This window comes from Pezoporus occidentalis, unplaced genomic scaffold, assembly GCF_034315485.1.
Source record: "Pezoporus occidentalis ecotype Australia unplaced genomic scaffold, CSIRO_AGI_Poc_V1 ctg11, whole genome shotgun sequence".
NCBI classification, from domain to species: domain Eukaryota; kingdom Metazoa; phylum Chordata; class Aves; order Psittaciformes; family Psittacidae; genus Pezoporus; species Pezoporus occidentalis.
In genome coordinates, this window is record NW_026912886.1 from 14,220,026 (window position 1) to 14,243,140 (window position 23,115).

At 43.5% G+C, this 23,115-nt stretch overlaps 1 protein-coding gene across 4 annotated transcripts in view; it reads right to left on the minus strand.

Moving 5' to 3' along the window:
• Positions 1 to 23,115, minus strand: part of IGF1R (insulin like growth factor 1 receptor) — a 179,217-nt gene that overhangs the window by 9,150 nt on the left and 146,952 nt on the right. For 2 of the 4 annotated variants that reach the window (XM_062631629.1, XM_062631637.1), the window contains exons 11-20: positions 18,555 to 18,841; positions 17,140 to 17,276; positions 16,658 to 16,817; positions 15,495 to 15,597; positions 14,059 to 14,129; positions 12,549 to 12,778; positions 12,166 to 12,276; positions 10,662 to 10,821; positions 8,335 to 8,464; positions 4,200 to 4,334 (exon numbers count right to left, since the gene is read on the minus strand). In XM_062631629.1, the coding sequence (XP_062487613.1) occupies positions 4,200 to 4,334; positions 8,335 to 8,464; positions 10,662 to 10,821; positions 12,166 to 12,276; positions 12,549 to 12,778; positions 14,059 to 14,129; positions 15,495 to 15,597; positions 16,658 to 16,817; positions 17,140 to 17,276; positions 18,555 to 18,841 (1,524 nt within the window). Of the gene's footprint in view, positions 1 to 4,199; positions 4,335 to 8,334; positions 8,465 to 10,661; positions 10,822 to 12,165; positions 12,277 to 12,548; positions 12,779 to 14,058; positions 14,130 to 15,494; positions 15,601 to 16,657; positions 16,818 to 17,139; positions 17,277 to 18,554; positions 18,842 to 23,115 lie in introns of all 4 variants that reach the window. The other 2 variants (XM_062631623.1, XM_062631632.1) reach the window with 1 other exon arrangement.

Genomic DNA, 23,115 nt, shown 5'->3' on the forward strand with positions numbered 1-23,115 from the left:
GCTGCAGTGTTTGGGATGCAAACACTGCTGAGAGCACTTCAACCCCAACAAAATCAATCTTAACCCGAAGTGCATTTAAAGTCACAAACAGTCCTGCCAGACTCAGCTGGCACCGCTCTGCATGAACCATGAAGGCAGCCACCTGAGCACGGCCTTGTGACACCCGAAAGAAGCTGGCAAAACCAGTCTGTGCTGGGAGAACTGCCCCGGCACTCAGCGCTGCACTGTGACAGGCATGTAGACATATAAACACTGTTAAACTATTGCTTGGGTTTGAGCCTTTAAAAGATCTTTCACAGCGAAAGTGAAGCCAAGCTATAAAACTGCACTATACCCTCACCCGCGGACGGGGAGGAAAGCTTGAGACATAAATACATAAAATCCATTGCTGTTACTTCATTGCTGTTTCCTTTCCAGCTGACTGCTGCGTCCCTGAATAGAAGTGGGAACCGGAGCCAAGAACACTGGATATTCGCTGGCGCTTCGCCCTGAGGCCTAAGGGCAATGCTAAGGAGATACCACAAGCAGCGGAGTAATGCATGTGACATCAGCACAAACAAGGACATGTGATGTTTCTTTTAAGCCATTCCAGGTTTAAAAACCCAACAGAGTTCCCATAAAAGGATTTCTTCCCCCTTTTTTTAACTGTGTGGGTTCCAGGCCTTGTTTACATGATCTTCAACCCAAAAACCCAAACCCCTTCCAGCAGGCACTGGAAGAATTCACACGCTGTTAACACCACCTGAGCAGTTTTACACAGTACAGCATGTTGCTGACCGGTGGCAAGTGAGCTCAAGGAAGCTGGAGGCATTGTCATGATGAAAGGAAGAACCAGTGTGCCTCGTGCAGCTTTTACTCAGAGAACTGAGCAGAAACTGAGTTACTTTTTGCACCGACACAGTAGAAAATGGAAAGTTTCTACAGAAGCTGCGTTCCATCTGAGCGTGTGTTTGTGCTCTGCACGAGACTTGGTTTGGTGGGGAAAAGCAAAGGGCCTCCCCGCTGCTGCTACACGCTGACATTACCTCTGCAGAGCAGACCCTGGTTTGCAACCGAGCGCTCGCCAGGAACAAAGGGAACATCAGCAATGCGTAAATAGTCTCGTCAGCTACAATACGTGTGGGGGAAGCGACTCTGCTTCAAAACCAGAGTGGAATTCCAGCCTCCACAACTGTTAAAAGCCCCATGGGAACACGCTGTCTGAGAGCTTCGGCTGTAACAAACCTTCTTGCCACGCAGCCATCACCTGATGAGCACTGCAGTAACAATGGGGGTACATAAAAACAGGACTTATTACACAGGAAGAGGAGAAAAACAGCAAAGCTTCTCCTGGCACTGTCTCATTGAACCATCTGTCTTGTTGCATGGTTCTGTCTGTAAAACCATGCAAACTATGCCAAGAGGGTGTAGCAAAAACAGAACTGAGTCTTGTTTCACCCTGTGTAAGAGAAAAAAAGCCTCTAGAAATACTGTCCCTTTTGTGCTCAGCCCTTTCACACAGGGATTTACCACCTCTTGGAACCACGAGACAACCATGCCATAAAATGCACCTCTGCACAAGCACCCAGGACAAGCAAGAACCTCTCCAGTTCTTTGTACCCTCAGTCTCTGATCCAGCTCAAAGCTACTGACTGGCTGCTACCAGGGGCTGGCACAGCACAGCCACTAACAAGCACGACTGGCATTGCAGTCTTGGGAGAGCTGGAACGTCCAGGATTGCTCACACCATGCAGCATTCATGGAGGGGGGATGACAAGGAGAGGCCCTGATGAGAACTGCTGCGCTGTGGCTGGAGCGTGCAGGGCTGCGCCAACACTCACATCATCTGCAAGGTTAAATATAGTAGATTTGGTGACAGTTGCAGCAAGATTCTTCTCTCTGTTCTCATCAACACTTCCCCATAGAAGTCTACCAGCTCCACCTGTTCTGGAGGTTTCTATATGTCAGCACACTCCCCTCTCTTTGCAGAAAGGTAAAGTTCTGGTCTGCCCCTACTTTTAGTTGTTTCCAAATCAAACTAATTTAAAGGAAACAGCATTTCTGCATCTCTAGCCTCAGCACATGAGAGGCAGAACTGCAGTTCCTGGCTCCCTTTCTCACTTTCTTGCAGTACCAAGCACAAGAAGTGCATCAACTTCTCTGCATTAGATGGACTTTGCTTTCTAGACATCTTGAGTTAACACTGAGTTAATATTAAAATATCTTATGTTGGTCTCCACCAGTAAGAACCTGGGCTGTCTGAAAAGTACCTTCCTCCAGCACAAACATGCCATGAAACCTGCCTTTGAACAGGATCCTTTACAAATCTCCACAAAAAAGAGGACCCCTTATTTTACAAAGGGTTTCATAAAGTGCTTGAAATATGAGGGGATGCATGGCAAGATCCATACACAACCTTAGGGCTCTCTGCAACTCTGCTACAAGCACCTACGTGTCCATTCAGTGATTTTCTTGCTAAGTCTGGTGCTGAGGAGCAGACTATCAGACAGCTGGAGAGGGCAGAGGAATCCTGCCAAGGCCCAGGTCCCTGTCCCTGCCAGCAGCCACACATGTGAAGTTCAGGACTGGCAGCAGTTGTCAGGTTACAGAGCGTTACACAGCATCTTTACAGCATCTTGGGCAACCAGGATGGGAGAAAGGGAAAGCAGCGACAACACGCAGAGAAAAAAGCACCATAGTAACACAGAACAGGTTCTCTGAATGCCAAATGCATGGAACAAAGGTGAAGATTATTCCTGGAGCTCCCTACTGTTATTCCTACAACAGCCCATTTGAATTACAGCAGACTTGAGTGTCTATCCTAAGGCAAAGACAAAACAAGCTGAAAGGGAGCTAGAGCAAGTCACAGTAAGCTGCTAAGGTCAATACATCCTTTCCTTTAATTATGTCTTCATTTTGGACAGACTCAGGATGTTTTATACAAAACTATCACCAAAAAGAAGACACCATTAGACTGGATGTGCCTTGGTTGTGAGCTGAGCCCTTGTTCTGATAGATCTGACCCCTTCGCATCCCCCTGTTCTTGCCCCATTTCTGCCCGCTCCCCCCCTGCATCACACAGCTCTGACCGTGCTAAACAATGCCCAGTCCATCGGACTGCCAGGAATTCTCCACAGCATCGTGGAAGGGAAGGAATGTGCAACGGAGGAATCACATGGCAGCTACACCTCCCCCTGCATATCCCACCCGCCCCCCTCCAACAACAAAACAACTCTGCCTGTCATCTGAAACCAAAGCCAGCGCTCCAGCCAAAAAAGCTCTTTTCCTAAGAATCCCAAGCAGCTGAGGCCCTTAAGTGATTGTATCCCTTCCGTGGGCCTCCAACGAATTTCAATAACTGCAAGACGCAGTATTTCCTTCCCAAAAGCCACTTTGGGAAGGGTATCAAAGTAATAAAGTCTGAACAACTGAAACCGCTGTACACAAAAGCCAGCAGAAGTATTTCAACAATGTAAAGCTAAAAACTGAAGCCTGCTGCACCGCACACCCTCCTCTGCTCAAGGCTTGGTATTGATTCTAGGGGCAGGCAAAGGTTTCTCTGTGTACTTCTTTCTGTGCTTACAAGAGAGGAAACTGTTAGCAGGGGAGATTTGTTTATCTCCATGTGATGAGCACTGTGACCGAAAGAGCAAATCCAACACTGCTTCAGACAAAGGAATGACACATCCCTTTATGTGGATGCTGAACTGAAGTTGGATCCCACAGAGTTCATGCACAACACATCTCAGCTCGGCCTATGCTCTTTTCTCTCTTTATGCTCAACAGAGTTACTTTAAGCAGAAGAGCAAGGTTTAGGCACAAAGACTTCTGCTGTAGCAAATGTCACTTAGGAGCTTTTATTAAGTCTAGTGGGAGGTGTCCTTGCCTGTGGCAGGGGGTTGTAACTGGATGAGTTTTAAGGTCCCTTCCAACCCAAACCATTCTAAGGTTCTATGACAATTCTATTCAGGAACACACAGACTGGCTTTTGTTTCCTTATTAGAGGATATAGCCCAAAGTAAGATCCTGGCCACAAGCAAAGTTGTTTTCTGGTCTAAGTATGATAAAACACTAGACTAACAGAGACTGCTCAAGCAGCACCTCACATTACTATCACTCTTCACTACCCCTTCCTGCAGTAGATAGGGCAGAAGAGGACACTGAAGGAGCCAGGAAGAATGAACTGTGCACTGAGAGCAGTGGTATCTGTGGACACTTACAGCATATCAGGACAGTTGTCTGGTTTTTCCAGCAGGCCTCCTTCCATCACAAAGCGGAGCACTTGTTCATTGGTCATGCCTTGGTAGGGCTGCTCCGCTAACGTCGCGATCTCCCACAGCACGACACCAAAAGACCTGGAAAACAAACCAGCACTTTAGGAAGCCAAGCAATCTTCACAAGGGTGCTTTTCTTACATGATGCGACTTCGGTTACATGGTTCTGTACAGGTCAATCAATAAAAGGGCCACCGCAAACTCACTGCATTGACCAGCTGCCTTCTAACTCAGAGGAGATCTAAGCTGTGAGCTTGGCTGGAGGGCTGGCTCGCATCTCATCTCCCTTCCCCATGGCTTTGAGCTGAGACTTTAGGCACACTGTGAGGTGGGAGGAGCAGGGGAGAAGTGGGAAGAACAAGGGAAAGGAAAGATGCAGGTAAGGGAAGAAAAGGTAGTTTAAAACCCCCTGTTCCTATCTCTGTGCTTCCAGGCTGGACGCACACCCCATCACTAGAGTCCGTGTGGCTGGGTGCAGGGAATCAAGCTGCTTCTCATCAGCAATACCTGAGCTGCTCCAATCCGATTTAAAAGCTGCATTTCCCTGTTACTGCTCCAGCAAACACATGCCAGGCCCCTGCACCTCTCATCTGCCTTACCACAGAGCAGGCAAACACACCAACCTCTGCTCCCCAGGCACATAAACACTTCTTGGGTAATACCTTCCATTTATCCCTCCGCTTTGGTTCCTGCCACGCTCTAAGTCAAAGGTACAAAGTGAGGATCAAAGCGTTTGACACACAGCAGCAAGCAACAAAGCCAATTGTGGAAAGAGACACGGGAGAAATGTGAATGTTCTCCAGCTTCTTGTAACCAAGACCCTAATTTACTGCTTCAGGAGCAAAACATTTCAGCCCCCAGGAGAACCTCAGTTATCCCCTTTTGCAACATGTATGTAACTCTGGTCTTGAAACAGAGCTTCTAGCTCCTTCCAACTAACTACAAAGGACAGCAGAAGTGAAACAAGAAGTCTAATAATAGGAATTGATTACTGGTGAAGAAAGCACAGTTATGTAATTGGGGAGTTTGGACGTAAGTATTGACACTTGCTAAAAATATCCCCATTTAAAATTAGCTTATTGAGCAGACATGGCTCAAACTGTCTGCGCTGAAGAGTCGTCTACTTTTAGAGCTGCTGTGCACAAGAAGGAACATCTAGATGTTGTCTTGTGTGGCTAAACTGCTGAGTCAAGCTTAGAGGAAAAACAGCACTGTTTCAATAGGGTATTGTTATGAAAACAGGAGTCCAGTATTATTAGCTGGTTATGGTAGAGTGGTTTTATCTTTCTTTCTCCACTGTATCTGAAATGGTTTGCATCTGGAGCCAGAAGCCACAAACAGACTTGCAATTGTCTGCCTTTCAGGGGAGGGAGGGACAGAGGGTCAGCTCAACGCTTTAGTGCCTTTGAAGCTGCTTTGATCGCTGCAGGAATAATGAGAACAAGCCTTGCACACCTACTACTCCTATTATCATAACAAATAAACTTATGTTGCTCCTTCAAGGCAACTGCCAGCTCAGAAAGAATGCAAGATGCTGAGGACTTATTTATAGACAAACACCCTCACCCTGAACAGGATTGCATGAAAACGTTCTCCTTCCCTAACGACAACAAAAACAGTCTTGTCTAATTACCTCATTCTCCCGTCTGAAAAGCAATAACAGAATGAACTGCTAAAGCAAAGCTCCACCCTTCAAAACCTCCAGATGCTCTTTCTGCAGTTTGCCATTTCACCTTACAGCTTATAAATCCTGGACTCTGACCACTCGCACAGTTGTCTCTTCTTGACATTCTGGCTTCTACAACTGATCTCGAAGAACGTTGAATCAGATGTCACAATATCCCATTAAACAGGCAGGAAAAGCAGGGTCAACGGTTTTTACTGTTTGACAAAAATAAATGGCCTCCAAAACAGCCAAGTTACATGGTTTACATGAAGCAACTTCAAAATCTGAACCAATACAAGGAGTCAGGGAGTTTTTCCTGGTGAAGAAACCTTCAATGCACAGTGTTTGGTCTGAAAGTTATTGGTAAGGATGCCAGAATGATCCTTTTAGCCACAAGCAGATCAAGTCAATAGAGAGTGTTTCACGACAGTGCTAAGTCAAGCTCTACTGCACTGGAATTCAGACTGGAATTCCTGAATCTGTAGCTGTGGATATATGTGGCAAACACAAACACAGACATGTTCTAAAGAAACAGCATATTCCTCATGTTGAAGCAGGGCTTTTGCACCTCAAGATAGCACACCCATGTGAACCAAACTGCTGAGTAAGTCACTTGTTACAAGTAAGGTGACCAAGAGGAACTGTGATATACTGATAAGAGCTGTGGACCTCCTCTCCATAAAGCACTTTTTTCCTCTTTATGCTTTCAAGTAAAAATCTGTCAGATTTTACTCCTCCTTTTAAGCTTTCCAATCTTACGATCTTTGCCACTTTGCTTGATGTGACTTCTAGCTAGGATATCCCAAACTGTCCCACTGATAAGCTGCAATATTGTTTGCTCAACCCTGCTCTGGACTGAGTGACCGACGGACGTCAAATCCTGCTGACACTGAAGGGAGAACTCACGTGCTTCCTGCAACAACTGAAGCACTGATTTACTTCTGACGCCTGATTTGGCGTCACATGTACGGGGTTTTTTGTTTGGATTTTGAGTTATGTTTGATCAGTAACGTCACTTCACAGTTCTGGGCTAAAGGAAAGCCTGTATGGAACAAGTGCAGTGCGTCATCCAAGCTGAACACCTCACCTGCTGCAGTCCGCTTCTGATACAATAGCTGGGCTCGTAAGTTCCTGCTGTAGGGTAAAAGAGCAGGCAGGTTTTGCCAGCTCCTCACTCCAGGCTCATTCTACACCCAGGGATTTCTAGTGATATATTCAAAATATCTGTCTGCTTTGTGAAGCCATTACAAGTCCCAAAGTTCTTTTACTGCAGGGGACTGCCAAAAGCATGCCTGGGCTGTTCTGTTAGATAAATGGCTGATACAGAGCTTCCCCATCAACTAAAGATGGTTGTTTTCATCTACTTCCAAGTCTGAGGGTTACTGGATTCATAAACATGTTACTAGCCATGTGCAAAGGAAAATTTAAGCAGCATTCTGGTGCTTTGCTTTTTTACTTGCTGCACGATTCCCCTATGAACCCTTCACACTCAGAGCTGGTGCTGCGGACTACAGTCCACCAGCTCCAAAATCCCCAAGCTGTTTAAAGAAAATGCAGTTTACTACTCGAATACCATTCCTACCGACTTCTAGACATTTGGAAGGCAATCAGCTGCCAATTCTGGAAGAGATCAGCAGTAAAAACATCTTGTCAGGAAGGCAGAGAAGCCATAAAAGACAGAGTGTAGAGGTTTTGCCAGTACACGTTCATCTGCTGCCAAGTCCTCCCTACCTCTCTGCAAAACCCTGGGGGGGGAGTGTGCGAGGGGAATTGTTCCAGGGTATTATTTCTTCTAAGAAGTGTATTTTGAAATACCCTGAATGCCTCTATTAATAACTTCACAAATACAACAACTGGGCAATGTGCTTTTAGAGGATAAACTATTTCTGCATCTTGCGGTATATAAAACAAGCCAACAAAGCTCCAAATGGAGAAGGATATACACAGGGGAGATCTCCCAAGGAAAAACCTGCTGGTGTACACAACCCATTTGAGGGAAAGGAGAGTTGTTATTTACACAGAAGGTTTTGATAGAAAAGCAGGTCAGCACTAGGAACCTTTCTATATTCTTGGCAACTTTTAATGCTCCTCTTGAAGGAGGACAATTTGGAAAACAACAGCTTCCTCCTCCAGGTGAAGGGAATGTTTCTCATTGCACAACTGATTTTACAACCCACAGCAGGAAACATGCCGCCACCTCCAGTGTGGGATATCCATTTATTTCTGCTGAGAGCAGAATTTAACCTTGAGTTCCTGACTTTGCAATGGAAATATGAAATACAAAGCAGAATGCTTCGCAGTGGGAAAAAGAGAGCTACTTCTGAAAAGACAGAAGATGAACATTTAAGTCTACTAAAACAAGAGGCTAGAAAGAAGAGGGGCTAAACCAGTCTTGCCAAGCCCCTTTTTTGTTACCAGACATCGGAGTGCGTGGTGAAGACTCCATCTTTCAGTGATTCTGGGGACATCCAGCGGACAGGCAGCAAACCTTTTCCTCCTTTACGGTAATAATCTGTCTCGTAGATATCTCTTGTCATGCCAAAATCTAGGAGGAATAAATGCTTTCAGAAGGTGCAAGTGTTTTGAGTTTGCAAACGTTTCCTTTATTACAAGTCACTGTAACCAGCACAGAATCACAGTTTGGTGCAAAGAATCTGCAGTCTCTTACCATAACCCTGCCCTTTACCTGCTGCCGTAGGGCTGGTTAGCTCCTCTCCCCACAAAACCAACTGACTTCAGGAGGTGAGCAATCGGAATGATTTACACATAAGAAGTTCCAGGATTTATGCTCGAGCTTTGCAGAAAGCCCAGTCTTCTGAAGGTCACATAATTCACTAATCTGCTCATTGAATTCAATGATTTTCTTTTCCTTTTAAAGTGTAAAGAGCTCCTTTAGCAGTTAATACTACTGTGTTTTAACTGAAGACTCTCACATGTTGAGGGAAATGCTTCGCTTTTTAATTCTCTCCAAGGGTAAGTTGCAATTCCTCTACAATATTCCATCTCAAATACAAGAGAGGATTCATTTCTGACTAACACAGGCCAATACTTTGTGTTGCATGTATGTCCTTAACTGTAAACACGCAAGCATTTGCAAGACTTGGATCTAACACTGCTCATCTCCTGACTGTAACTCAGTCCTGCATTTTTTCCCTGTACAATCAGTTTGACACACACAGAACTGCTGGGTTTTGGACCAGCCTATTTAAAGCAGATACTGTGTTTTCAGTAACCCAAAAGTTAATAGATCAAGTGGCATCAAATCTCTTACTCATATTAAATGCTGGCTGCTCACACAGCAGACTCAGGGCAAAATCCGTTTTATCAACAGAGACCTGGAGTTTCCCCTTGTTTGCTGGGAAAAGCGGAGTGAAAAGAGGGACAGAATTCCTCCAGTTCTCACTCACAGTCTTTATTACCAGTCCATGGAAGTCATTATTACCAGGCTTGGATGAGTGACCAGCCACTGATCGTTCTCATTCCTTGTGTACTAGGGACACTGGTACCCTCTGTGATTATGACTAAAAAGCCCATCTGTGCAGCTATTCCATCACTCCCACACACCAGGGTGACTTTATCCTGGCTGAATGGAAAAATCTTTAAAGATGTAATGCAAATAAGAAACAGGCAATGAGCAGAGGGTAGTGTAGCATAAAGCTCTTCCTCTGAGATCTAAACACCTGAGCTGGTGTGCTCCAGTCAAGATGCTCCCAAACCATTTCTCCATGAAGGGATCTTCAGCACTGGTACATAAATAAGAGCAGTGCAGCGTATTACGTGAAACGCTTTTGGGGTAACCATGTACCATCTTGAAGGGGAGAAATGCACCATCTCCAGTTCAAAGAACTGTAAAACACGCTGGAGAGGGGGAAGAGGAGGGAGAAAACTGGAGCGGGAAGGAGTGAGGCTGACTTCCCCCAAACCTGCAGAAAATGCACAAAATCCCCCAAAGATCTTATTTCCTAATTAACTGACTCAAAATGAAATCATTTTCTCTTTCTCCCAAATGACAGGATTACTTACACAAATTATCAAAATAGCTGAGTTAAGCTTAGAGAAAAAGAATTAGTTTCCTACAGCAGAAGGCTGTTGCTATACATGTTATTTTAATATGCACAACGCAAAAACAGCCAAAAGCTTAAAATCATCCTCTGGAGAGAAGTCTGAAAAAACTCATCTGACACTATTTTGGAGGGATGGTGAAGGGAAAAACAGCAGAGCAGAAGAAAAGCCATTCTGTTGTCTGGAAAGCAGAACTCCAGTTCAGACTGGAAAGCACCCAGCTTAAGTCAAGCCTTACATTCCACTTCTAAATCAGATAGACTTTAAAATGATACTAAAATTCCTATCCTTGAATCAATAAACAGGAGGTGGAATTATTTCTGCACATTAACAGACAAGTGAATGACACACCAGTGGCAATGACACCATCTACCCAGATGTCTGCAGCATCTGCACCTCCAATCACTGCTTCACTAGCTCTTTTAAACCCACATACTATACTATTTCCTCACTGGAACAACAGCAAGTAGAGGTATTCCAAGAGTTTCAACTCAATGTTGACTGCTCACAGGTCTTAAATTGCAACAAGCCTTCATAAGGAGCATGCTTCAGAAATCTGAACTGGAGCTAAGTTCTAAAAGGTCTTTTGAGCAGCTTTCAAAACAAGAAAATGCCTCTAAAATGCTGATTTTCTTCAAAGGATGATGGGGTTTGTTAGTGTAGAAGTCAAGCAAGCACACCTCCTATCTTCACTGTGAAGTCTTCTGCCACCATGCAGTTTCTCGCAGCAAGGTCTCTGTGAACGAATTTGTTGGCGTTGAGGTATGCCATCCCATCAGCAATCTCTCCTGCCATCTGAATCATCTTCTTCAGAGTGGGAGGGGCCTGGCCAGGATTATTCTGAGCGAGATTAAGAAGGTAAAACAGATAAAACAATCTGCAAGATACTGGGTTTTATCATTACTAGTTTTTAAATCACATCATCACAGTTCAGCCTGACATGATCCAGGCGAAACAAATACACCATAGCTTAGTGGGAAAACTGGCCATATCAAGCTGGGTTACAAACAGAACTCCCAAACAGCTCTTTCTATTTTAGGGAATTCTATTTAGGCCATTCTATTTTAGGGAATACAAGCCAGAAAAGACTTTGTGGTACAAGGATGTTCTCTTACACCTAAATGCCCATCCTTACGGACATCCATCCCTATGAGAGCCAGGAAGATAGAAGCAAGAAAGCCCAGAAGGACCGACGTGAATTGGATTCCGAGGAGGAAGAGATGGGTATGGGAGCTGCACGGTTAAATTATCAGTTAAGGCAGTGATCAGGCAAGCCCTCCATCCACACCTTACTGATGCTCCTCATACAGGTCCTCAAAAGAGTTTGCTCAACTCTTTACACTGCATATCAAGGGAGACTGGGAATTTAGGAACAGACAAGCACTGGCTGCTTTGGAGAGCACCAGCACACAAGACAGAAAAGCCAAGAGCAGAGCTCATCACTCTGGTGATTTTTTTATCATGTCACTGTCCCTTTTAAAGAAGTTTGCTGAATTCAACCAAAACTATTTATACATAACCTGAAACATTATTAATCATAGATGCTAATCAAGCCCTTAGTTCCACAGTCCTGCTGGTATTTCCTGAATCCTGTATTCAGTATAATTATTTTCTGTATCCAATCACTTAACCAATCTGTTTTTGCTAGATGCAATGCCCTCTGTTTTTATACCTTATTCATTCTCTTGTGTACATACTCAGTGGCAAGTGACCTATGTGTCATCTTTATCGTTCAGACCCTCTATCATGTGGCAATTTTAGCTGTTAGACTGTCAGCCTACATATTAGAATAGTGTATTAGCTAAAATACTACATTTTTACTTCCTAGCACAGGCAACAGGCAGAACAGACAACAGGAAACAATTAACCTAACATGCATGCTAATTTTTAGTTTGATATCTTAATGAGGAACCAGATTGGACAAGAGATTTAATTCAAACCTAGAAAACAGGAAGGACTCAGCAACACAAGGGACCTATTCCATGCAGCACTCTGGGCTGTTTGCAACAGCTACCTCATGAAGAAACGTGTTGCAGATCACAGAGCAGCTCATGTTTTGTTCTTAGAGCTTAAGGAGAAGGGCAAGAAAGGCTAATTGCCTGCTGCTTCCAATGCCAGGCTGCTCCATTCAAGATGATTCTAACTGAAGAAATAAAAAACCCCATCAAGCCGCTCCTCACTCACCTCTGTGTCTGGCCTCAATGATCTCAGGTAACTTTTGAGGTCCCCACGTGTCATCAGCTCCATGATAACCAGTGTAGGCTGGCCCTGAGAAACAACACCAAGCAGCCGAACCTGGAAAAGACAAAACAAATGCTCAGTTATAAATATAGCTAATTGAACTGTAGGAACCATTTACTCATGTCGATCTGTAGCCCCGAACATCTGTGAACCTGCAGGAAAGGTCTGAAAACAGATCTGGTTCCACTCACTGACTCCTGTTTCACAGTAATGCTATAAAGCTGCAGAGTTGAACCTAAAATCCCAGTTCAGTGAAGATGTACCCTGAACGCCCTCATGCCAACAAGCACCACAGCTGTATGAATCGCAGCCGTATCGTGACTTACCACATGGTGACAATTGAACTCCTTCATCACTGAGGCCTCATTTAAGAACTCTATCCTCTCACGCATACTTGCAGACTCATTGACAGTCTTGATGGCCACCCTGGTCTCTGGCTCATCCTTCACAACTCCCTTGGCTATTCCCTCATACACCATTCCAAAGGAGCCTTGCCCAAGCTCCCGACACATGGTGATCTTCTCACGGGGCACCTCCCATTCATCTGGAACATACACTAAGGAGAGAAAGAACAGGCCGTAACGTTGTACTTGTCCAAGATGCATGATCACTGACTGCTTTATGATACCAACTGCCCAAAGAGTTCTATTGTAAAACACATTAAACAATGATGAGATTTTGAACAATCCACACCAATAGTCCATGGTCTTTCTCATACAGAGAAAGACAGACAGATAGATGGATGGATGCTTGGCATATAAATAAATGTATAGATGGACTTGAAGTGGATTCACTATAGTACTAACGTAATGATAGAAAGAAGGGTCCTCAAGGCACCAAAGCAGCATGGGAAGAGGTTTGAATCAATACTTCAGGCTTGAGCTTTTCTTGGGACCCTTGGTTTTCCAATTCTTCCAGACAGCATCAAACATACTTGATCATCTCTATCAGTTCAGTGTCTGCTGTATTCTCTATTAACAGATTGATTTTATGACTAGAGGGAAAGAGACTCTCTGATCTAGTAGGCTCTTTGCATGAAACTATTCTGATCACTTGTACAAGCACTGCTGCACCAGTAAAGGCAGAACCTGCTGCTGCTGCTACAAGTCTTTGATCTGAGGCAGAAGAGAGATCTCAGAAGGTGCCTGCCAGGAGGGAGGATTGCCTCAGGCAAGAAGACATCTGAGTAGTCACTGATGCTGCTCCCTATCAGTCACCAAAGGAGGGGACAGTTGAGTCACATGCTCTGGATGGGTGAAATGACAGGATGCAAAAATAGAGGATTATAGCATGAACACTGACAGACCTTTAACCCTCATGGTGCCACTATAAAAAAATGTAACAGTGAAACAGGCTAAGCTCATTAGCCTCCTGGGCTAAAGAGAGTTTTATTGGGATGGGAAATGAAGAGACAGAATTGGTTTTTCTAAGTGTTACTATTTTCCACATGAGAAGCACACAAAAACAAGCCATGGATTTGTTCCAGTAAGTCAGAATAGGGCTTAAAAGGGCAAACATGAAAAACAATGAATTCATGAATTCTTCCTTTATTCCAGTGAAAACATCACTGGATGAGTAGATGATACTCTGAAAGTGAAGCTAATGCCTCCAAATTTGCCTCCACTGAATAAACTACAGGAAAAATGTCAAACCCTCCCCAGTTTCCACAGACAGGTGACACTGATATCTTATTAATGATGGATTCACATCTGTGCTAAAAAAGCAAAGAGAGAAAGCTGGTTTACAACATCCCTCTTCCAGATTCCTACCTTTCAAACTGGGACACAAACAGAATACATCAAAGTAAAAGCATCGCAAGTGTAAGGCCACACTTACCATCTGAAGCACTGAAGTACTCAGGGTTCACAGAAGCATACAGCACTCCATTGCCCAGCCTGTCACTGTTCCTGTTGAAAGAACTTTGTTTGGTTTTTACTCTTTAAACCTAAGTACATTTCAGACCACCTCTTCTATAGTTTGTCCACCATTTGCTCAACCACAGAGTATTATTTACCGTACATGGAGAACATTTCAGACAAAGGGAGCAAACCAAGTTCTTACTCCACCTCACATAATCAATGGGAAAACAGCCCAGAACAGCTTTCCCAGGAAGCCTGCAGTCTTCTTTATACCAAATCAGCACCAGAAAAAATGTAAACACGAGGTACTTTTAGCTGCTGGGTAAACTTCCTTTAAGAAAGGCAGCTGTAGGGTGATACACCCAGGAGACCTGTGGCTGAGAACACACTTTAACATCATCTGCTCTACTGTGGGAGAGAAGTGATCTAGCAAAGGACAAGACTGTTTTTAATGGGGAATTCCATTCAACTATTTCATAAACGTTTCTATTTTAACACACCCCCCCCCCCATTTTACAGGGGGGGTTTCAGAGTAAGACACATTTATTCAGCGCTATGAGGCAGGTTGTAGACACGAAATTATCAGACTTAGAAGATCAAAGACAAAACGTTCTCTGGGCTAGAACAACAGTTTAAAGAAGGATGAATTAACAGGCATTTAGCCTAGGAGAGCCCAAGGGAAAGCCAAGCAGGTATTGTACTTCACTAGCTACAGAGCCCTTTCTGGAGTGCTTGAGAACTGGTCCTGCTGTGTGCAGTGCTACAAATGAATTAGAGCTGGAAATAATAGGATACTCAATGAGCATCATTTATACAGGTGTAACAGAAAGCCTCCATACCTAGAAAGTGGCAAGGCTGAACACTGGCACTGACTTGTATTAAGCCATCATCATGTATTTCAGTTAAATAATAATTAAACAAATCACTAGTTATAAAGAACAAAACTGAGGAAACCAAATCAATGGAGCAGTTCCCTGGACTGCTCTGTCCCGGATGTGATTTTTTACGTGGATGTGAAGACTTCAAAAAACCTCTAGAATTTGCATGAAGTCAAGTTAACCCAAACAGAAACTAAGTTTTCATTACTGATATTGACCCGTATTTCAGTCAAATGTTCTGCTCATATAGGTTCAGCCTGCCATCACTGCCCCAGTGGACATGCTCCTGATGAGCCCTCCTCTTCCCTCACAAACATGATACTGTAAAAAAAGCCTCCTGACATCTCAAGCAGAAGCCAGATGCTTGCTGGTAACTCTAAACTACCTCCTTTTACACACCAACAAAACAGAATCTGCTTCAGCTTCTCCAGTCCTCTGAATGCCTTTTCCCTTTACAATGTCTAACTTCATGGGCATGGATTTGAAATGAAACATTCCCCTCCTGCACTTTTAACCACAAGCATATACAACTCACCTCTTTTTGTTAAAGACGTACAGCATTATCAGCAATCCCCCAATGATGAGCAGGAAAGCAATAGGGAGCGCAATTATCAAGTGCAGGAAGTTCCCATAGTTTGCTGCTGCAACCAACAAGAAAACAATTGTATCAGGGTTTCTATAAAACCTCCATTAACAAAGAAACATTCAAAACCCACTCAGTGTATTTCCATACAGGGAAGAAATCAAAGTACTCATTTTCTTGTCTGATGTAGAAAAATGCACTCAGAAACACTCCCTGACTGCAGATGAGTGGAATAAGAAAACAGGCAGTAAAAAGCATTGATTTTGTTCAGAACAGTGTCTGTCTGGGGTTTGTTTTCACAACTTATGCTTAAGGACTTATAGTTCTCAGTGAACAATATGTAATTGTTCACCTGCATATTCAGCTTCTTTCCACCTTTTGTTCACCTTGCAATTGCTTATACTTATATTTATAATACACACCCTGCTCTTCCAGTTCTTAGAAACCCAGCAATTAGAAAACCCAAAAGGAATAAAAGATGGAGTTGCAGTTTTCTGTGGATACATCTGCTCTACAACTAAATACAGAAGGTCTTGAGAGGGTCTCTGTGGACACTACAGTAGTGTTCTTATAACATATAAATTACTCCCAGTGCCTGGAGCAGCATCACCCTTTCATCAGGATGTTGTCTTTATCAAATGTCACTTGCAACAGGTCATATATGAAAAAGCATCTTGATATTTAACAAAATGTGCCAGCCAAAAATCTAAACAAATGCTTTGTTTCCTGTATTATTCTGCATTTTAAAGCAGGTTTCCCTTATGGCTCCAGGTTTTGTACAATCCAATACAACTCATGTTGTTATGGCTGCCAAACCATTCTTAGCATAGTTGTGCATCACAGGAAGCCACAGCAGTGTGTTCTACACACCCACCAGCTGCTTGCATCTCTCACACATGTAATACAATGAGTGTCAGAAAACAGACCACACCTCAGATACACCTCCTGGTTGTCAACACTTGCCAAAAACATGCAACAGAGTTCCCAAAGAAGCATCAGCAAATAAGAGGAGTGCTCAGAGTACAGGCAATGGGCTCATATGCCCAATTACAGATGTCAACAGCAGGGATTACAAGGAAGACCATTTTGACACAGCCAATGAACGTTCATCTTACATTTGGGTTGCACATAGAAAGAGACTGGCTCGGTCCATGACCCGTTTCCAGCTAACGAAGTGGCCTGGACTCTAGCAGAATAGTTTCCAGGGTTCAGGTGGGTTAGTTTAGCTCCGCCAAGCTTCTTGTATTCCTGCCTGGAAACACATTCCCGCTTCTCCTAAAACGCAATTTACAGTTCATGTTAGTTTCTCCACATTCCTTCATTCTTAAGAAAACAATACAACTGCAGGATAAGCTAATTTTGATAACTAAAAGCTCCATCTGATCAGGTTTTGTTTAAACACCTTAAGGAGATACGCAGAGTTCAGGATTATCAAACAAAACAAGGGAATGACATGCTGGCTGGTGCTGGGTGTTTGAAACCACCATTTCTACCTGTGATCTGCAGCACTGCACAGAAGCATGTTAAGAAAGATCCCCTTTTGTGTATGAATTATGAGTTACAAGCATTAACTCTTGAAGAAATGTCAAATCCTCACCTCTCCATGCTGCCCATACTTGATTTCATACATTAGTATCAGCCCATTGGGGTTTGCAGGCTCCAACCACTTCAGGTAGACGGTATTCTCTTCTTTTGCTTCCCATGCTACTGTTCCTGGAATGTTATCTGCTCCCTCTGTAAAATATTTACAAGTGATGTGAGAAGGATACCTATTACTGAAACAGAAACTTAAGCAACAGCTGAAGGAAACGAAAGGTTCAAACCATTCTTCAGGTACCAAAGCACTGCAGTAAGTGCTATTCAGAGAGCCAGAGAACAAAATGCATTGATCAGGGAGAGGTTAGCAGTCTGTACTACTGGTTGCCAGAAACACAGCACAGTGTATACAGCTCCACCAGGAACAGCCTCTGCCTTAGTCACTGTCCCGTGTGTGCCCAAAAACCTGTTTATCAGCATTTGATTTTTCATTCTAGGCTTTCCACTGGAAGCTTGCAGGTAGCTGTTCCCACAGGAACAAGAATATGAAGACCGTTTCAGTCAATGTAAAAAAGACCACTTATTCAACAATGCAGTTGTTAGGTTTAGAAGAAGAAAACAGAATTGTTTAGCCTTTAATTTTCAGAGCCATGTGCAAAAAATCTGGGAACACTTATTTCCTTTTCCCTGATCTCACAGATTTCCTTATTTCCTTGAAATAAGCAATACTTTTTGCCTTTTTACTGACACAGCTGGATCTGGATTATGACAGTCTTTCTTCCAGAAACAAAACAAAATTGCTCTCATTCTGCATCAAATATTCCCAGACATCTGCTGGATTCAGAAGCTCTTTGCTGGATGCATATGAGCTTACACTAAAATCATCTCTATTCTTTTGAGAAGAAGTACAATCTGTAAAAGTCCCAAACCCGAGTACAGCGTTCAATGCTTCCCATTTGAAGTACTCTAGATGGGCACAAAGCAATACAGTGCCCCTCCTCTTTCGAGGCTGGACAAATGCATGGTCATTCTGTCACAGAAGAAACATTTGGCAAGCATTCCCACCAGCAAAACTCTTTAACATCTGCAAACAGTTCAGAGTGAACACAGCAAAACTACACATTAGCAGAGAAATGTTCCCCTGTCTTCAGTCAGCATGCAGGGAACTGAAGAATGAAACCTTTCCACCACCATGGCTGCGGGTCTCACCTTATCTGGGAAACAGGCTCTCTCAGAATTATCTCAGTAGTCGATGCACGTGCTTCTACCTTTGTCCAGATCACAGGACACACAAGAGACCAGTCAAGGACATTAAACTACTGGAGCAAAGTTTTATACAGATCCTATTTCTTTTCTTGCATAGAATTTCTTTATTATATCCCAGTGTTTTTCTACCTGGTGTTGGAGAGTTTGAGCCCCCTGAGGTTGATCTGTCCCCATAAAATACAACAAAACTGTGCACTGGTGAGAGCATACCTGAAGGCATGGTTCTTGCAAAGACAAAGTTGGAAGCGCTACAACCAAGTGTGTCAGCTTCATGGTTGCAGCTGTGAATATCAATGCGGTAAAGAGTAAAAGGCTGGAGATGGGAGATGACGGTTCTCTCCTTGCCATCCACTTTGGTCTCAAAGAAGGGGTATTCCACCTCACTCTCCTCTGCATCAGAAACATTGGCGAAGTGATCTGGCCCAGTTGCGTTCCTGTTCCGAGTGGCCAAAGTGGCATTTGCGATTCGGAACACGTCCCTCCGCTTCCGATCGGGTCTGTGGAGTAAACAGGTTAAGGAAAGGTCTCTTTAGAGAAAATCCATTTTTATTCCAGCTCCAGGAAGACCGAGCAGAAAAAAAAACAGTAAAACAGGTAACTGCTATTAAAAAAGCTAAATAAAGGACACTGCAAAACAAGATGAAAGCTTTCTCTTAACCTGAACAAAACCTCTTTCTGCTTTGGTCAGACACCAACCAGAACTCTGAGGCTCACACACCTCAAGATGAACAGGCAAGCTTCTGACCTCACACAATAAACTGAGCAGCAAAAATGGCTTCACTGTTATTCAATAAGTATCCTAGGTTTGTATTTAGTGACAGTAATGTTGATGCTTCAAATAAAAACTGGATGTTAAAGGGTGAAAAGGTAAAGGGAAAAAAGTGTTTTGGAGCTTGCTGGATTAGCAAAGCCAGCTCTCAGTAGGCTTAACTTTTGTTTCAGCTGCAATGAAATTACAGGTATCTGAATGTACTGCACTGAGAAAAGAAACCTGGAACGTAGCTGAAGACCACGAGTGTTAACCACCATTCATGTGTGCTAATTTGTGTATCTATTTTTGTCACCCAAACAAAAGCTCTGCAAAGGAACAACCCTCCTGTATGAGAAAGCACAGCACTAATGCTGTGTACAGCAAAGAGCAGCTTTGCTTTGCCTTATAGGCATCGGTATGAAATTTATGCAGAGTTACAAACCTGACCATCTACAGCACCACCGCTAATTTCTGCAGCCTAGAAGCTGTTGTAGTGGGCAGGCCTGAGTACTGGTACAAGGGTCAACATGACAATACTCTTACAAACATTCGGATGGTATTAGCAAACCCACACGAGATCGCCACAGGATATACCTGTCACTTGGCTTGTGTCAGATCCCAGCCTCTTCTGCAGAGAAGCAGTAACTACACGGAGCACACTGGCTGCTCCAGCTCCTGATATCCTAGTTCCTGAAGCCTGCAGCACTGCTGAGGCCTGGACAGCAATGAACCAGGGGACATAAAGAAGAACGCAGGAGGAGCTGCACTACAAAACCAGTTTTGGCTTCAAACCTACCCCACCTGAACCTCTTTGCCGGTGCCCATTTAATACCTGGACAGCGCAACCATTATCAAGGACAAAGTGAGGTCTAACACATTCCTGTCAGAGGGCCAGTTACAAACCAGGCACCTAAGACCTCCCTCAAACACCCAGCAGGAAGAAAGATGACTCAACAGGAGAAGCTAATTCACTGTCAAATATACAGTCTTAGTACACTCAGCCACAGAACAGCATGCTGCAGGGAGAGCCAAAACCAGGCTGACTTGGGTTTGAAATCTTCTGGCAGAGGTTGGGTAAAATTTTAAGGTTTTTTTTTCCTTCTTTTTTAGGAGTTCACTACAACATTCTCCAAAATCCCTTTACTATGTCTCGAGCAGTCGCTCTGACACTCTCCAGTGCTATGCAAACCACAGCACAGAAATAAACCAACACAAGGAAAAGACGTCCTAAGCCATCAAGAAATTCTTTGAAGCAACATACAAGCAAATGTCTTCATTTGTCACTGGAGTATGGGGGAATTCCATAGGAGATGTAAGCACTTGTGCCTCCTCTACGCTGGAACTTACAGAAGTTACTAAACCCATTTACCTCGCTTAGGATGAGTATTCATTTACTGCTTTTAACTCAGTAGAACTGCTAAAAGCACATGGGATGCTTAGGACAGAACTGATCGACATCTGCACAGATTCTGTGATAGAAGCAGTGAAAACAGAAAGTTCCTTTTCAACCGACCACAAAAGCATATGCCAATGCAACAACCCAAAAGGCATGACTTGGTCTGTCATTGGGATTCAGAAGTTTCCACTTTTTGGTGGTATCTGGGGGGTTGCACAGTCCTACCCTGCATTTGGGGGAAAAAAGAGAAAGCAACACAAAACTTGCTGATAAAAGTAATGTCATATGAGGAAAAGACCTGCAGGATAATCATGAGGCAAACACGATTAAAACATCAAGAGTTCTGACACCATTGCTTTGTGGTCCAGAAGCTTCCTGCTTTTGTGAAAGGCACAGATAGACAAAAACACTCATCCAAGGAAATAAGGACAAGTCCGGAGATAAAAACATGAAAATTAATCTATTCTGTTAAAGGAGAGGAAGGAAGAGAAATGCAAGAGAAAAAATAAAAATAGCACTATAAAAAATTAAAACAAGAAATTAAGAAGAGCAGGTGAAAAATGAGGGTCATGTAACATAAAAGCTAACTCATACCCTATGGCAATTTTAGTGTTACTTCTCAGATACCTTCTACTACACACAGAGCCCATCTCATCCTGCTCATTGGGGAACCAAGAAACTTGGAAGAAGAATCACTCATCCTCCTCTGGTTGTGTCTGTTCAAGATTAAGGAGAGTCCTAATGTTTGAAATCTACCTCATGACGACAGTAACACACATGGGGTCATCCAGAAGTTGCAGACAAGATTAGATCAACAAGCTTAAAAACCACCCAGTCAAACGTTCTCATGCTGTATTACATGCTGGATCTCTTTCACAATATCCTGGAGACAGGTAAAACACTGGAAACAAATACTACTGTTGAGACTTTACATGAACACATTAATTAACTTCTCCTTTGGGAAAGGGGGAAAAAAATCAACATCAAGGAAAAAGCTGCTTAGATTTGTCCCATGGAGACGTCTCACTAGCTCGTAATCTTTAATTTCCCTGACATGCAGTCTCTTTAAAGTTGCTTGGCTATGCAGCTATGTGAGTGTTGTACTTTATCTGCCCTTGCTGTTAGAAAACACACCCTAATGGCAGTAAGTTAAGAAGAAAAAATACAAGGGAAATGGACAAGCTTTCAGGAAATGCTTTGTGAACTGGTCAGTTCATTTGTTACCGAGTTCAAGGCTCTGCAAGTTTCCTTTGGGAGGAGATAATGTATTCTAAAGCCTAGAACAGTTTGGGTTGGAAAGGACCTTAAATCTCATCCGGTTCCAACCTCCTGCCATGGGCAGGGACACCTTCCACTAGAGCAGGTTGCTCCAAGCCCTGTCCAACCTGGCCTTGAACACTGCCAGGGATGGGGCGGCCACAGCTTCTCTGGGCACCCTGTGCCAGTGCCTCAGCACCCTCATAGGGAAGAGCTTCTTCCTTATGTGACAAAGCTCTGGTGAAATGAAAAGCTTCCTCTGCAATAGACTATGGAGTAGTTCAGACCTGACATCTGCCTTTCAAAACTCTTTATCGTGCTATTTCATAAAGCCCAGAATCAGATCACATTTACAAGATGTGACAGTGCTCAGGAGTTACATCCTGGCCAGTCATGGTGGCTGTTACTTCTCTGTAGCTCACCTTTGCTGCTGGTTCTCATCATCAATAGGGAAACACTGCACAAATTCAACCACAAATGTGACTCACACAGCTCAGATACAATACTTAGCACTTCTAAAGAGAGGCAGTATTTAGTTCTGTATTTTTTGGATAAAGTTATAAATCTCTTCACTTATCACAGTCCCAATACCAAACACAGCACTGCACCAGCTACTAAGAAGGAGAAAAATGACTGCTACTGCTGAACCCAGGACACAAGTCAATCCAACACATCCACGAATACATGTCCAAAAAACGGCAATTGAGAGTGATATAAACCAGTTTTAGTGAGGAACCACAGCACAGTTTGGAGTTCTCAAACACAGGAATTCACCATAAACTTGACCTGCCAAAAGAGTCAATGAGATAACATGCATGATTGAAATCTGATTGCTTATAGACTGCAGCGTAACAGCTATACACTGTGAGTGAGGACCCAGGACCCAATTATCTGAAGCAGGAACAGCCTACGTGAAGGATAAATTGGAAGCTCCAGGATCAAAATCACCAATTAATTCCATAGTATCTATTCTATGCAGCAACATAAAATTGTTACTACTCCACTTAATGTGTGGGTAGTGTTTATCATGGAAGAGTGGGCATATTTAATACTTCTCTGCAGCACGGATCCAGGAAACCAATATGCCCTTTGCAATTAGTGCAGTGAGAAAGGAAGATGAGTTTCGATGCTGCGAGGTGATGATGCCCTCAATTGCAAAGGCAAATAAATCTTCAGATTGGAAATACAAGCACTTAAATGGCTATTGAGAGAAAGACCGCATCCAAAATCCTTTGTCTGCCACATGTTGCTCATCTCTGAAACCTTTTTAGAGAAATAGCTCCTCCAGTGACTCTTGACTCTGAAAAGAAACCATCACTCAAGCCCTTGAACAATACAGGTAAGAACCCTTACTATTAGCAAAAATT